The sequence below is a fragment of the Grus americana genome, chromosome 2 (assembly GCF_028858705.1).
Source record: "Grus americana isolate bGruAme1 chromosome 2, bGruAme1.mat, whole genome shotgun sequence".
Classification (NCBI taxonomy): domain Eukaryota; kingdom Metazoa; phylum Chordata; class Aves; order Gruiformes; family Gruidae; genus Grus; species Grus americana.
The window spans coordinates 46,498,800-46,516,080 of NC_072853.1; the positions used below are offsets into that span (position 1 = coordinate 46,498,800).

At 39.3% G+C, this 17,281-nt stretch overlaps 1 protein-coding gene across 4 annotated transcripts in view; it reads right to left on the reverse strand.

Annotated features, from left to right (window-relative positions):
- The window catches only part of SPIDR (scaffold protein involved in DNA repair), a 209,261-nt gene that overhangs the window by 143,308 nt on the left and 48,672 nt on the right, over positions 1-17,281 (reverse strand). For all 4 annotated transcript variants that reach the window (XR_008575700.1, XM_054815154.1, XM_054815153.1 and 1 more), the window contains exons 6-7: positions 11,899-12,152; positions 403-503 (exon numbers count right to left, since the gene is read on the reverse strand). Coding sequence is in view for 2 of the 4 variants with exons in the window: in XM_054815154.1 (XP_054671129.1) it covers positions 403-503; positions 11,899-12,152 (355 nt within the window). In the remaining 2 variants the exon portion in view is untranslated. The remainder of the gene's footprint in view (positions 1-402; positions 504-11,898; positions 12,153-17,281) is intronic.

Genomic DNA, 17,281 nt, shown 5'->3' on the forward strand with positions numbered 1-17,281 from the left:
AAATGACCAAGGAAAGAGGAAAAGGTGATTATAAAGAAACAACAAAAACCAAAAAAACATCTGCACATCCATAAATTAGACCTTGAATTGTCCTACAACCTGCTGGAAATCTCATTTCCCCAGGTGATGCTGGAAATCAAGGAGTTGTGAAGAGTCTAGATGGAGGGGGTTTAAAACAAGTTCTTTACCCCTTACATTCAAACACTTTGATGACTGAGACATTATAAACCATCATATTTAGCTGAAACGCAATATTAGCTCAGAAGGCAATCAAGAGAGCATTAAATCCAAGTCAAGCAAAAAATACAAAGAATCTAAACTTCAGTTGTACCGCTATGCGGGCCATATATACAGACATAAGTATGTACTTCAACACTGCAGTGTATGTCTTATGCTTCTTACCTGAGGGAATTTTAGCATCTGCAATACACTGATGCCTCCAAAAGCTAATGGCAGCTCTTTCTCTGTTCTGCAGTCGACATAACCTCTCAGCTAGCCCGCCCCTGCAGAGAATAAAGGAATGCTCAATTTTGCGAGGAATCAGTATTCAGTTTTGCCAAGTGACAACACACAGGACAGATGGAATATGTATGCTTTGACCCTTAGAGACAGAAACATACAGTAAAATTACATTTTGCAGATTAGCTCTCCTAATTTTGATTTTCTAATGGATATACTCCTAGTAAAACATACATTTAGGGTCAATACACACAGTAAAACATTTTCACTATCTGGGTGTCCAAAATCTTCACATTTTCAGTCCTGTCTCCAACATGAGGATTATAACGAAAGGTTCCCAACTTTTCTTTGCATTTATGCACATATCCTGATAGATACTACAGACAATTGGGAATTCAAAACAAACCAGTGTAACCTCCAGTTGTAACAGGTTGGGGATTTTTTCCTCACAGATTTGTTTGTCTGTTGGCAAGGAGTGATCACAAAAATATTCTTTTACCCATACTTGACCCTATGATTCATTTCACAAGCTGGGTCAAGTGTGCAGTTTCAGTGGTCTGAACACTCTCCAAGATGAAATTAATTTAGCATTCCCAAGGTGAGGAGCAGAGGAGTGGCATCTAGCACAAATATATTTAAGGTAACACTGAAGCAATTCCTACCCCTGAATTCAAAGCCAGAAGACATAATTTCTCACTTTATGAACAAAAAGACGAATGTGTTGGAAGCTGTCTTTGGGCTACTACAAAGAGCTTTGGACTACTATGGGAGTATTTCAGCATTTTTCTTTGGCTTCAAAGAAGTTATTTGCAGAAAAACCTACTTCATTCTTTCCTTATAGCGCAAGTTTTTCCACAACAAGTACTACCCAGTATATCAGTAAAGATTTCTATTAAGGTGAAATGCGTCCTTGGGTGAAACTGCTTTAGGAATCAACTGAGATAACATACAACCACCTTATGATTATTTGTGCACATGAATAGAATTTTTTAGTTTAGGGGGAAAAAGCCAAATAGCTTGGTAAAGCTCACATTGCAAATGTGAAACTGGGGAGTCACACCTGTGGAAACGAAGAAGGAGCTAAAAAGGCTAAGCAGCACTTCAAGTAGGCTGTAAAAAAAATATCTCTTTGGTTAGCAATTACTAAGCAATTTCACCTGCAGACAAGTCAACAGGTTATATGAAAACTAGTTAGCAGTCTCAGCTGAATTTCTAATGAACTATATACTTTGCAAAATCATAACTATCACAAGAATTATTAGATGGCATAGCTAAACTTCTTAGTATTAAAGATTACAGAATGAACACACTGAAATACAAGAGCCACATTTGACCCCGAATGATCCACAAAAGTTTTGTAGTTTACATTATTGCATCTCTTCTATGGCCGGTGTGGTTCAGGCAGGGAAGAGAGAAACTCAGACTCTTTCAGAGGAGGAAAAAATCCCCAAACTCCCAAAATAAAGAACCCACACATAACAAGCTATAAAACTTGCTATACTAAGGAGAAAAATAAGCAAAAATATTTAGGAAAACTTGGGCTCCAGTGAACTTCCAGGTAAGCTTAACAAACTTGTTTAATCCTGCTTTTAACATGGACTTTAAGACACAGGGGCAACTAATACGGAGAAGTGCAACGGAAATTTTGGTACCAAGAGCAGCACAGTCGAGCACAGAACTTCATACAGGATAATTACTCTGCTGATAACACTCTGCTCAGCCACATTTCCCCCAAAACTTGAGCACTCAAGCATTACTGCACCACAACACTTGTGTGCAAGACAGTTCTACAAACTCCAGAAAACTTTCTGCCCGGTTTCTCTTCTTGCCAGGGAACGGTTCTCAGATGCAGTTGTAATTCAGCTTGGCTGCATGGTCTACACAAGCCATGCTGGAACGGGTAGATGCCAGCTCAGCTAGGCTTAGAAATGCAGCAGTTAAATGCATTTTGAGTTTGCTTGCTTAAGTCTTGCGTGCATGAGTCTGCAACTGAACTCTGTGGTTGGACTATAGCGATTCACAATACAGCTAGTACCTCAAAAACTTGTTTTGCTGAAAGAAAACTGTTCAACAGGAGTGTTCTAAAACCCTACTCCATTCCCTCCGCAGACAACAGTCAAAAAAATGTATTTTCTTTGTTCAAATAATGTTAGAGAGCCTTTAGGCACCTGCACAAGAGAGCAGCTATCGCTGGCCCACAGCCTAACGTCCCCCCCTTTCCCTGAACAGGGCTATGGTTGTGTCCAGTTAATCAGTCCCTGCTCTTCTGTAAGCCCACCACTGCTTCGCCCATGGCAGGAATGCCCTGTAGCATAAGGGAATGCAAGTTCTTGGTTTCACAGCTATTGCACATAACAGTAACACACCATTCCTGTTTCAGGCCTGATATGCCTACCAGGGAGGGTCCAACTGACACAATGTCATTACTAATTTGCTAACCATGTCTGTATTAGGATAATTGTTATCACAAAGGTTCATGAAAAGTAAAACTGTGCCTTTCCTTAGCAACTCTTTGTGCTAATAAAATTCATTGATATATTAATTATCATCCTTCCATTCACATTCCAAATGGAGTTAAAAATAGTTTAAACAGAAAGCATCATAAAGCATTTTGCATTTGCTTGGCTGTAGAATATAAAATATAACCAAGAATGCATTTATGAGAGATTCTCAGCTGGTCATTAGAAATTTTTTTTTATATAATGTCTGTTTCATACATTGCGAAATTGGAAAATACAATTCAAGGACGTGCCATGCACAAAAGGAATTTCTATGGCTAGAGAGAGTTGGTAGTTTAAGGCTTGTTTCTTTTAAAAGATAGAAACAAAGAAATTTAAACATAAACACAACTCCAAACCCAGAAGGATCAACCCCCTTTTTAGCTCAAACACATAAAACAAACAAAAAGGTGTTTTCGGTTATATTTTCTAACAGATTTTGTGACAACGACATTTGAAAACTAATTCCTTCTCATACAGTACAGGTGCCCACACTGTTGAAAACGCTTGTGTATGTGCTGTGAGATACTGTGAACTATAGAGTCAGAGTCACTCCTGGCTGCACAGATGAGAGATAAGACAGTGTTACACAGAGCTTACACAAAGCAAAGCATGGTGTTAAGCAGGTGCTGGCTTCAGTGTAAGAACCAACTCCATGTTTTGAAAAAAGCTAAATGGTTAAAATTACTATTATTTTATTTCCAATTGCACATCTGCGGATTGTTAAATACCTAATGAGCTTTTATATTCAGTGTCTCGTAGTTAACTGGGTTTACTGGGACTAACAGTCATCTTTTGGCATAGTAAAATCATATGGAAGTAACTTTTTGCATATTTTGGTAATACAAGGTACAGATGAATAATACTCACTTTTCACTGTCCACACATTATCCCTCTCAAAAATACCCTAGCTTTCCTGGCTTTTCAGGGTGCAGAAACTGTTTGGCTTAATTTTGCGAGATATGAGAGGTTTGCTGGCAACGAGGGTGGAGACTGGAGTTTAGAGTACCATGTCTTGGTTAATCTGCAGTCTGTATTTATTCATGTATCTAGCTGCTTCAAGAAGTTGAGAAAAAGATATTCAGTTGTCTCATTTGCACAGATCTAGCCCTTATGATGCATTTAATTGTCCTCCATGATGAACCCAACATCTGGAGGGGTGTGTGTGTGTATATATAATTGGCAAATATATTTTCATCACTAATGTACAATTTCTGTAATCAAGGGAACTGAAAAACTGTATTTAATAATAAAAACTAAGTTGAGATGCATACTTTACTGACCAGCACTTCAAACTTGTCCCCAAAATGTTTTAGTATGAGCAAATGGAACGCATTTGGCAAGTTGTTAATGCAAAGGCTGTTCAGTGAAGCCAAACTGCTCAGATACAATCTCCACTGCCCACAACCTTTTTATTTTTAATCATGAAACTTTCAGTACAACTATTTTGTTCCTTTAAACCCCTGAAGGCGGACAGATTTAACAAGCAGAAATCCATGTCCTATTTCCATACTAAATCTGAGCTTGTTGAAATACTGTAGTTGAAATACTGTATTTAAAACAACACATTGCCATTACTGTCCATGTTCAATAATATCCACATGAAAGAGAGCTCTGGTGACCATAAGAAAGCTCAGCATCTAGTACAAAAGCTCAGTTTCTGGTGGTTGCCCCTTTCCACCAACTTCAACAGCAAGACTGATGAGTTTTGTGCCACTATGTGAGAAGTATCACCAAAAGGTAACACTGAGCCTGACCCGTAACTCTTAGGCTGCTGGTCCCTAGCTTCCAACTCCAATGAGGCTAATAAAAAAGAAAAAAAAAAAAAAAGAAAAAAAATGAGCATTAGTGAGTAGGCTGTGTTTTGAAAAGTCATCTTCAATCTTTCTGAAGTGCTGGAGATCTCTCTGTGTTTATTTATTAAGGTTTTCATTCAGCGGGGCACTTACCAAAAATAACCCCACATTCGTCCAAGTTTGCTCCTTTCCAGACTTCATTTGAATTTAAGAACAGTGAACACTTAAGCATTTCATTATTGAGGTGTCTCCTTATATACACTATACTCAGGACTCTATGTATTTCAAAACACTGTAAGTGTTATATATGTCCTCAACTCAGGACTGGGCAATTTCCCTTTTTCTTTCTTTTCAAAGCAAGGACAGAACTCCTGTCATATTTCCAAGTTAACTGGCGAAGTAACTGACTTCCACAACACAAGAGTAATTTTAGCTTTACAGATCAGCCCCACTCAAGCTCTGACTTAACTCAATTTATAAACTTTTACCTAGTAAACAGCACTGGATGCTGGATTTTCTTGCACAGCAGTTACATTTCAATGCTCTGATCCATTGTACCGATCTAGACAGGGATTTTTAAAACTAGCCAAATCAACAAGGCAGACATACTGAAAGCCTCTTTTAGAGTCTTACGGATTCAAGGATTTGGAGCCTCTCTTAAAAGTGTTCAATAAGCCAAAAGTCTTTTAGAGCCCGTGTAGTCTCTCACCACTCTTTTTTCAATTGTTCCACAAAGGAGGTCACCTCCATAAAACATATGTGTAACAATGATATCATTTTCATAGCACAGTGAGAGCCAGAGGTATCTTTCAGCAACTGCATTAGACAGAAGTGACCACCTAGAGAATTTACAATGTCTTCAGCCGTAAATTCCAACCAGTGTATATTAGAGACATCCTCAATATCACCTTTAACAATTAAACTTTTGCAGATAGTGTTTGGACACTATACCACAATTACTCCTGCAAATCAAAAATAGTTCTTTGTCATAGACACCAAAGCTTCAACATTCTTGTGTAGCTCTCCATGAGCCAGCAATGTGCCCTCGTGGCCAAGAAGGCCAATGGTATCCTGGGGTGCATTAACAAGAACACAGCCAGCAGGTCAAGGGAAGTTATCCTCCCCTTCTACTCTATCCTGGTGAGGCCACATCTGGAGTTGTGTGTCCAGTTCTGGGCTCCCCAGCGGAGGGCTATGAGGATGATGAGGGGACTGGAGCATCTCTCATATGAGGAAAGGCTGAGAGACCTGGGTCTGTTGAGCCTGGAGAAGACTGAGAGGGGATCTGATCAACACTTTCAATTATCTAAAGGGTGGATATCTAGAGGATGGGGCCAGACTCTTCTCAGTGGTGCCCAGTGACAGGACAAGGGGCAATGGGCACAAACTGGAACACAGGAAGTTCCATCTCAATAAGAGGAAAAATTTCTTCACTTTGAGGGTGACCGAGCACTGGCACAGGCTGCCCAGAGAGGTTGTGGAGTCTCCTTCTCTGGAGATACTCAAAACTTACCTGGACGTGATCCTGTGCAACCTGCTCTAGGTGATCCTGCTTTAGCAGGGTGGTTGGACTAGATGATCTCCAGAGGTCCCTTCCAACCCCTACCACTCTGTGATTCTGTGAGATTTGTTTTCCAGGTCCTAGTTGCCTCAGTGCAGAGGAAGAGATGTAAAAGTGATTACAGTTGTAACTGCTAAGAACAGGGTGGGTGAGCACTTTCTACATCGCATATGGCCTCCAGTGAAAGATTTTAATTAAAACTTTATAAGCGGTTGATTTTCCCATGCCTCTACTTAGCCAAGTTATCTCACAGAGAATATTTTCAATAATTCAGGAACATCTTTGGAAATAGGTAAGCTTTAGGGGCCTGCTCATTTCATAGTTTTCAAAACATTGATCACCCCTTCTTGCCAGCCACCAAAAAAACCCCAGCAATTCACCATTGAAAATTTTACCACAGCTCTCTGGCTCTTCAGACTTCTTAATAGAATAAAATTATTTCAGATTGTCCTACCTCTCTTACAGCAGAGGCTCTCAGCAGAAGTAAGATGATTTAATAAGGAAATCAGAAATAATTGATCTCTTTTTTTGGCCAGTATTAAAAAAAAATAATTTAAAAATCAAGTGCAAGACGCACATGCACGATTTCTCATAGACTAGAGTAACAAAGTTAAGAGGAAGACTCAGCAGGAACCAGTTTTGATGGGGAACAGCCATGCCCCACGAGATAAGGGAAGAGCCTTCCCTTCAATTCTGAAGGTTTTGGCTTGCCTGAGCAGAGATCTTGCATAGAAAAGCAAGGTCCATGGTTAAACAAACCAAAGGCACCAAAATGACTTCTCTCTGATGCGGAACAACTGTACCCTGCTAAATCATTCCAATCAGTAAAATACATTACATATGAAATTGGAGAAATCTGTCATTTTAAGGGAAGTGGGTTTTGTTTTGTTTTTTTTACTAAATGTGGGTTTTTTTCCTGTTAACATCAAACATCTGGCCCAGTGAAACTATCCACACTTTCTATAAAAGAGAAGGTATTTTAACTTTCAGTAAGTGCAAAATAATTTTCCCATGTACATTGCCAGTGATTACAAGTGGTACATCTGCGGTGCAGCCATGATATTCTTCAGTTATATTCTCCTAATCCGACAAGAAATTCACGAGCAAGGGAAACTTAATCCAGTAGTTAAAATCAGAGTAAGAACATGATAGTCAAAAGGGCTAGTCTGTTGCTGTTACACCCTCATGCTACTTGTATGTGACATAACAAAGAACAGACCCAATTTTAGAGTAAAAGCCCACTTCATTTGTGCCAGCTCCTTCCTCCCTTGGCAATTTCCTTTATTTTCAGGACCTCAGTTGGCCTCATGTGACAACCGGGTTTCGTTTTACTGCATGTAATACCAGGACATTCTGTAGTTTTCTTCTCTTTTGATAACAAAAGTTAATTTTAGCAGACTATATCTGTAAGTGGTCTGCATTCAAGCAGATATAAGGTAATTAAACAGAATTTCCCAAGATTTTATTTTACTATTAAAATAAAAACAGCCACTCAAATACTAGAAAAACAAACAAAAAGCTAAAGCAGCTGTTCTTCACAACTAAAAGCTCTTGCAACGTGACAGATTTAGAAGTAGGGTTAACATTATATAACTTAAGATATCTATTTCCTGCACTGAAACCCAGACTACTTTGTGTTTTTTTTCTGATGGAAACAAAATCTTACTAGAAAAAGCAAACAATTCATAAAACCTTTAAGAAAGGTTTACTTGTAGACAAGAAAAGCTGAGTGCACGCATTTTGAGTTTTCTGTTTTATAAATACTGAGTGAACCTAGTTATTGGTTTAACCTACGTAACAAACTCTGATACTTTCAATACTTTTAATTTCTCCCTTCTTTCACGAAGGAATTTTGAGAGACTTGGAATTAGCACAGTTTAGCCATTTCACCCTGTAGCATTAACATGAATTCCAAATCTAAAAAGAACTTCCTGAAAACTGCTATTTGCAGTATATACTCTCTCCCCTCAGGTTTGCAAATCACTTGCATTATTTTCTCGTGCAGTGTTGACTCAAGCCTAGAAACTGAAACTTTGTGGTGGAATAAAATCTGAACCCAGCACCTCTCGACCTGATCACCAAGGCAATTCACCTCAGTACCAAGTACCACTAGTAGCACTTCCTTACCACCTCTCTTAGTAGCTCATGGGTGCAGTACAATTACATTTATTTCTCAGCATACCTGGGAAAATTATACCACTCCCACTCCATCCATGACCAATTTTGTTTAAATTAAGGAAGGCAGTTACACAAGATGGCACATAAAGCTAATGTTTAAGGTGAGGATGTCCAGGAGCAGTGGTGTTGACGGCTGTGAATGAGATGATACTTTGCTACTAGCGTGACAGACTGGTACCTCCTACAGCACTGCCCTTCAGGTTGTTTCAGAACCTGCCCAGGACCACCAACACCTCTGAAGGACAAACACCACCATACAGACTACCTGCTCTTCCCTGTGGACCATAGTAGAAAGAAGAACAATCTTTACTTAGAACAATTTTGAAAACAAAACCTAACATTACAGGGGATACACGAAGACATACGAGAATTTGGCAAAAGGGCACACAATAGACCAGTCGGTAGACATGGTGCGGAAGGAACTGCTTCTGTCACACCCTTCTTGTCTGCAGATGCTAATCACTTTCCAAAACTCCATTTAACTCCTATCAGAGGAGGATTGCGCCACACCCCTTCAAATTTCACTCATTATAAGAAACATTGTATATGGTGCATGTTCTTTTTGGGACATAGACGGGTCCCTCATTTTATTTAAACTCAAAGGTGTTGAATTTACACTCAAATTTCTAACACTAGGATCAGCAGAATTAATTTAATCATCCACAGTCAGCTTACTTTCAAAGATTTCTGTTGGTTTGGTTACATCTTGGTTTTTGTAGTCTATGACAATTACATTTGTAATAGGATCAAACTCTTCCCTCCCATCCAGGCAACTACCGAATTCCACTTTAGCACCAGGAAGATTCCAGGAGGAGAGGACAGTAGAAAACAACTTGAGTTTTTCCACAGACTGTTACAGCTCTTTTCTTTGGTTTTTTTTTTGGTTTTTTGTTTGTTTTGGTTGGGGTTTGGAGGGGGGAAGGGGATGTTAGGGGGTTTTCTTTGAGGTTTCGTAGAAAAATGTAGCCAATGAGGTAACAGGAACACAGCTGCAATCAGGTAATGCAAATATAAATGCAGATTGCAGTGTGCCTAAGTAATTTGGAAGAGACTGTTACACATGGTATAAGATTTTTTCAGAAAATATAAGCTAAAATTATTTGAAAATATTCTCTCTACTTTTGAAGATAGCTTTAGTCATCTCAAACAGCAGAGAGATATGAAAATAGAAATAATTTCTATTTTCTTAAAAGTGGAAACGAAACCATAGGCGGCCTATTCTACCTACATCAGGACTCTTCCATGAAGTAAACATCATAAATACAGTCTGGATTTGGGGTAGAACCTCTCGCACAGGAATTCACAGAGGAAGACAGCAGCTCTACCACCTGCACCATCTCTGCTCAACTCATGCTTCCCTAGGTACCAGCCCGGAAAAAGAGAACCTGGCTAAGCAGAGGCTCTTGGCTCACTGCACAGTTCCAAATGGTCCAAGCGGGAGCCTGTGGGCCAGATCCAGCTTCCAGGACAATTTCCCCTGCTCGCTGCTTTTTCTGCTGTGGCTTCAATCTGCAGCAGAAGTGGGAAGGAAGGAGAAAGGACAAGCCAACAACTGCTGTGTAACTGTTAGCTGTATAACCAGAAAGAAGGAGTTGTCACTTCATCAATCAAGAAGTTGACAAAACTTTCCTTAAACTGGCCTTCAATCCACAGCACTGAAAACCTGTGCTGTCCTATCGAGGATGCAGACTCTTATATCCATTGTTAGCACACCAATGAAAGTGTTCTCCATCAGCAGTAAAAGGAAAAATGGGAGAGAGAGAGACCCATGTGGAATTAATGCCCTGAACAGGAAGAGTGAAAAGATGACAATTACCTGGACAAGCAAAATAACTAGATAAACAAAACTCATAACTGAGGAATTTCCTGCCTACTTCCCTATTCCCAAAAGGAACCCAAGGTGGAACCACAGGATGGAAGAGTAAAAAACCCTGCAAGTTCTGCTCCTGTGGCCACTCTGGCCACTCTGGACAGATTACATTCTCTTTCACTGTGGTTTGTTTTTAAAGCTATTTATTCTCTTATACACTTGTTTCAGAGACTCTTTGCTGTAAAATTGATTTTTGCACTAAGATTGTTGATAGTAGAGGTCATCAAATAAAGCTGGTAGGTGCAGATTCAAGTCATGTTTAAGCTACAGAACTTCTAACCCTGGGATGTTATTGCAGCAGCCAAAAGTTTTTATGGCTTCAGAAAACTACTAGGCAAACTCATGAAAAGACAAACAGGACAAACCCACTGAGAGTAACAAACGCTTACTGAGCGGTAAACTGCTAGAAACTGGAAGTGCATCTGAGCAAAATACCACTATACACTTGTCCTGTTCCTATAACCTTCACACATACATGCTTTTGGCTACTAACAAGCATTTTTGGCGGTTACAGCTTTGGTCAGACCTCATACAGTTGTGACTTTATGTTTTTAAAGTAACAAGAAACAAAGCTTGATTGCACAAAGTACTTTCAAGAATAGAGATTCTCAGTAATTAGGACTTTCAAATCTGTTCTCTCAGTCAGCATTTTGAAATAGCCAAGAACATTTTTAGAGGAAAATAAGGTATGGTTATTTAACCAAAGTGAAGATTTACCTTTAAGTAATTGATTGATTGATTACTGTACATAGAATCAGCTGTAAAAAAAGTAAGAAAGAACCATATTGTTAAAAATACAATCGATATCTATAGCAGCACCATCTGTAGTCTCCATAGCTTGAGGCATACCTTCACACATACCATTTAACTTAAAGCAACTTTCATTAATTCGGTATAGGAAGTGACCATTTCTGCACTGTAATTAGCTAGAGAAATAGTGAATTGTCAACATCAGGCTTCCACTGCTCAGGCTGTTTTCTTTCAGCAGTTATACATATTTTTAATTTATTTAATTTATTCACAGAGATTTAAATTTCAGATTAACAAATACATCCCACCTTTACCTAAAAATCACTCTGTCCTGCACTATTCAGCACTGTTGCTCATCCACTCCTTTCCTACAGTATTTTTGATAATTTTACTCTGGCAAATCTGGAGAGGACCAAAAAAAAAAAAATACCAGAGGTACAGTATTTTTGCAGACTATCTGGAGAGGCACAAAGCAATGAAATGATTACAAGCTAAAACAGAAGTATGTCCACTCACACATCTGTAATGCACTGTAAAGCATTATTAGAAGTGCAAAAACCATATTCATTTGTACACAGGAGTTCAAGATTGAGAGCTTTCACCACAGATTTTAGAAGTGAACTGAATTCTTTCTTGTTTGCTTGTTCACAGATAAATGATATTCTTTAAGTTTTTGGAACTTGCATCTCAAATGTTTATCCCTGAAAGGTGTTCCTACTCTTCTGTAAGTATTCTTCTACTCGCGATTAAAAAAGAAAAATTCATTAAGGCGGACAGCATGTTTACCTCACTAGCTTCCTCTTCTTCACGGACTCGGTGGGGGCTCGGGAGGCCTTGCCCACCTGCTTCCCGGGGGTGCGGAGAAGGGCCTCTGCAGACCTCAGCCACTCACTGGCCGGTCGTGCTGTAACATCCCCCGTGTCCACTCCTGACCTCGACCATAATCTCTTAGCAGATACTGGAGCAGTGGTCGCCAGGCTCGTCTCTCCTCCCACACTGTCATTATCAGATGAATACTCAGAAATTTCTGTCGAAGTTGTCTAAACAAATAAAAATATAAAGCTATTTAAACAGAATGCTAATAAGATAGTACAGGTTTTTGTAGGCAGTTATTTATGTTCCCTAGTAATCCATAAATTGAATGCCAATTTATTGATTAATGTAACTTGAACAACTTCACTGTAAATGCACATTAATCACAGAACAGTAGGGGTTGGAAGGGACCTCTGCAGATCATCTAGTCCAACCACCCTGCTTGAGCAGGATCACCCAGAACAGGTTGCACAGGATTGCATCCAGGTAGGTTTTGAGTATCTCCAGAGAAGGAGACTCCACAACCTCTCTGGGCAGCCTGTGCCAGTGCTCGGTCACCCTCAAGGTGAAGACGTTTTTCCTCATGTTCAGATGGAAGTTCCTATGTTCCAGTTTGTGCCTGTTGCCCCTTGTCCTGTCACTGGGCACCACTGAGAAGAGTCTGGGCCCATCCTCTAGACATCCATCCTTTAGATATTTATGAGCATTAATGAGATCCCCTCTCAGTCTTCTCTTCTCCAGGCCAAACAGACCCAGGTCTCTCAGCCTTTCCTCATACAAGAGATGCTCCAGTCCCCTCATCATCCTCATAGCCCTCTAGTTGTTTTTCAAACAACTAGATCTGGAGAATTTATCAAAATGATAAGCCAATGTTTATCTCTAGCAGGAGAAATTTCCAGGTAGGTGTCAGTATTAAAGCAGGTTTTCAGGGAAGCACAAACTGGCTAATGAGTGGCAGGAAAGCTGAGAGAAAGGGAGCTTTCACATTGGGATTCAAGTGAGTCGGAAGGCTGGCTTCCATAGTCCAAATGGAGGGAAGAAACACATGCCTCTGTTAAGAGCTCGTAGCTGGCAAAAAGTATGTGACCTTTTGTTAAAACAAGATTTTGACCACTAAAGCTGGCCTTCACCAATGTTCAGCAGGCCTGTAGCTTCCCATGAAGGTTTCAGAAGCTGAGCATACGCTATTGGGCCACATCCAGCTAGTTCCGGGGAAGATCGAGCGCTGCTCAGCAGCCAGGGCTGCGAGCAAGCAGGGCTGGAGTTCAGACCCGTAAAACCTCGTTGGAGCTCTTCTCCCAGAAACTCACAGGACACACTGAACTCATCCCACTGAAGGAGGGATGAGAGGAGAGGATGAGAAGGCCCAAAAACAAGTCTGAGAGAGACGTGGAAGGCTGAGGAGAGGACTGGCAGGGAAAATTCACCTGCTTGGGGTCAGCTTGTTTGACTGTCCTCTAGGGCTCCCGCACAAGCAGGGCAAGGCAGCTGTGTTGGCACCCTAAGGTGAGCTCTGCACAGCTGTTATGTACATTATGCTCTCTTGACCCAGTATTTCTTGAAGTACTGAGTATTAAGCAAAACTACTTGGAAAGTGACATTTTACCTAGTACAGAACAAAACAATCTAACACTCTGAAATAGGCAGAAGACTAAGAAACACAATCTGGGCTCAGTATTCAGGAGCTAGTTGGAAAAAAAAAAAACAACCACTCTGTGCAAGTTCTGGTAGGATGAGTACAGTAACAGTCCCATCACTGGGACCACCAGCACTAGCGCAGCTGAAGAAGGCTTGCACAAAACTGTTCTGTAGAAGAGGCAAGTTAAATAACTCAGTCTGATCCTTGAAAGAACCAAAACCTAATGCAAAACATTAGGCCCACACTATCAACAGGGAACTGGAAAACCCCAAAGACTGACTTTGCTCCAGATCATGCTGCCCTGATCACAGAATAGGTCCTGAAAAAAATCAGCCTGTTCCTCTGGTCTAATGCAGTAAGCAGCTCTCCACACAAGTTGTATGACAACTGGCTCGGATAAAGACTTTAAAGATAAAAGAGGAAAGGGAGAGAAATTACTGCATTCACTAATGCTGTTGTGTGTTATTAATTAGTGTAATCATCTGAAACCAACATTTCTTGACTGTGCACAAAAATGAGTTCAGCTCTTGCCAGTTCTTTAATACATTCTTCACGTAAACGACGAGACACTGCTGCATTCATGTTCTGAGGGCTTACCTAAGTATTCTGGAAATTGGAAGGACCTTTTAAAGTTACCCAGAGAAGGAGAATAGCTAAAAGAATGTAATTAATATCAGCCTGTTTTAAACACAACACAGTCAACATTCGTCCCTTGGCAACAATATTTCTCTGAAAACAAACTCCTTGGAAAAGAGCCAGAAATAAAAGGTTTCAAACAGTATGAAAGCAGTAAGCAAGCACTTCATTCTTAAAACACCATTCCAATGCACTCTTTTGCTTTAGGAATGCTTTAATTTTGTTTGAATAGCTACGATATCCACTGCACCTAAAAAAAAAGTATGCAAACCTGAACTACTTTGAGCAAGTAAAATGCAAATGAGGAAAGCCCTTAGGATGTGCTCCAAGTTTTAAGTGCACATGTTTTAATCCCACTGACTGTAGTAAGAGTTAAGAAGCTTTCACAAGTAAAGATTGTCTAATAAATCATTTAATTCTTCTCCTACTATTTATTATTGTATACATGTTTAGATTTAACTTCCCCAAGGAAACTGCACTTTGGGGGTTTTGTTGTTGGTTTGTTTTCTTGTTAGAGTTTGTTGGTTTTGTTGTATTTTTTTTTAATTGGTCAGCTGGAAATTTTTCTTAAAAGAGGAAGCTATAAAAATGGAGAAGGAAAACAACAAAAACTCAACCTTCCAATTCTGTGCATTATTTAACTGTAGCCACCATGAGAAATACAGTCTGAAAAGAAAAATATTTTCAAAACATACAAACATGATTTTTCAAGTATCCAGGAAATGAGCTGTTATGTCTACCAACACTATGGTGGTGGACAGTTGGCAAGAAAAAAATTAATTTCATTTCTTAGGTTTACTTTAAAACAATAATTGATAAATTGTGAAGAAATTTTTTCTTGATTAGCAGTATCTTAAACATCATGAAGCTTAATTTTAAATGTTTGGTTGTTTTTTTTTTAAATAATATCCCTAGTAATACCACTATGAGTTTCTGAAGAGCGCCATTGCTAAGCACAGAGCAGTGTCAAACTGAAAGTAGTTCAGTTTTCCACATTACTTATTATTTCAAAATACAGTCATTTCTTGTTATGGTGGCTGAAGGTACAATGCTCCCCACTACACACAGGCCCAGTTTCCCCACCTCAATCCCTTTCTCCAACCCCTGAACCCAATCTAATCATCTCCATCCTGGGGGTTTCCATGACTGTCTCCCATATATCCCAATCACTCCAAATCCTTGGTAGTAGACCGTTCACTAAGATTTACCTATCATTTCCAACAATGGTCTTGCACAACACCCTCTTTTATATCATGCTAACCACTTTTCCACGTCCAAGGGGTAAGTGGGAAAAAAAAAGCAGGGGCTGACCTCAATCTTTCTCTAAAACAACAAACATGGCTCATTTTGTTCATTTCTAGAATCAATCAATTTGCTCTGTGACTGCTTTAATCTGAAAGGTTCTAAATGCTCCCCCTTTATGGCTCTCTCTTAAGGAACAATGACAATAGCATAAAACTACAGAATAGTGCCATTTTTTCTGATAAGATGTGGCTACAGGAAAACAAAGAAGTAGTGAGAGTACTGTAGCTGAGCATCTAGGACCCTAAATTTCAAAGATAAATACGTTTAAATCAAAATGCATCAAAAGAGAGCTCTCATGATGAATTAATTTACGATGCACTTTTGACAGCACTCACCAGTACTAGCTAACATAGAGAGTGGTACAAATGTAAAAATAGAAACCAGAATGAGAAATAGCAAATATCCTCCCCTGTCTAAACGGTTAAGATTGCTAAAGAATACATGATTACCTGCGTCAATTTAAATTCAATTTAATTAAAAAAAAAAAAAAATCACCAAAAACCAACCACAGACATGGTAAAATCCTGGCCCAAATTGTTCAAAGACAAAACTCTTGACTTCAGTGAAAAGAAGACAGCATTCTATAAGCACATACATTTTGCACACAGGCAGCACAGAAGATACCATGCTCTTAGTTCTGTGAACAAGTCCTCCCTCCCTCACCCTCAAGAGATTTGCTTCAGCTGCCTGTTGTTTCACCTTGAACACCTTGTGAGTTCTTTGGGAGTACCTTTGCAATTTGCACAGCATTTTCCTCTAGAAGGTCTGAAAAAATTACCTTTTCACTTCAGTAATGATGGAAACAAGAAATGTCTGTATTTGATCACATTAATAAGCACACAATACTTCTTGTCAATAAAATAGCAGTAAGTTAATATAAGAAGTCTTAAACTTCCATTTGAAGTTTCCAGCTTCAGCACAGAAAACGGAACTGTATAAACTTTCTGTACAAAACAAAAGCTAACATATCAATCCTATTAAAAAAATAGTAATTCTTTATTTTTTAAAAAAGGCACTCTCATACAGTGATTGCTAATTAAAGGGAAGGAGATGAGCAATTGGGAGAGTTTCTCATCCCCCTTGGCTCTCCTTGCAAGGTATACCACTCAGTGAAACTTCTCTGTGGAGCAATGTCAGTATATACACCCTGCTTTTGTAGTGGTTAAAAACTTTCACTTGTTCAGTCATTGTACATTCAGAAAATGTAAATCTTCTCCAGTTGGTATAGAGATACATTGCAGATATGATGCTCAATAAAAGCTCACAGATATTCCGAACAAGTTCATCAGCTGAAACTAATATGCTTCAGCATGCTGCACTGTGTCCAAATCTCCTCTTGCTGACAAAAAATGGCTATCAAATTCTATACAGACTCTGAAATAACTATTTTTGCAGATGGAGGTCTCTTAGTATGTCATTTCCTCCCCTAAAAATAATAAATTTATTCCCTCATATGATCTTACTACAACTTAGCTCAAATGGCAGAAAAACTAATAGGGTTTCTCAGGTGGCACCCTTAGGGAACCAGGCTTTCTCAAGGTCACAGAGCCAAGTTATGTCAGAAATGGAAATAGTATTTGAGAGTTTCAGACTTTGATCACTGTATATACAGAGGAAAATTAATCTTGTTGCATTTCCTTTCCTACTTGTTCTTTCACATATCTTTGCCTCTAACTCTGGAAGCGTTTTCTATTATCCCCTGCCTGTTCTCTCATGGACTACCTTTTTCTCTTTTGTGATTCCCTTACTCTTTTCAGAATTAATTTGCATTTCTCC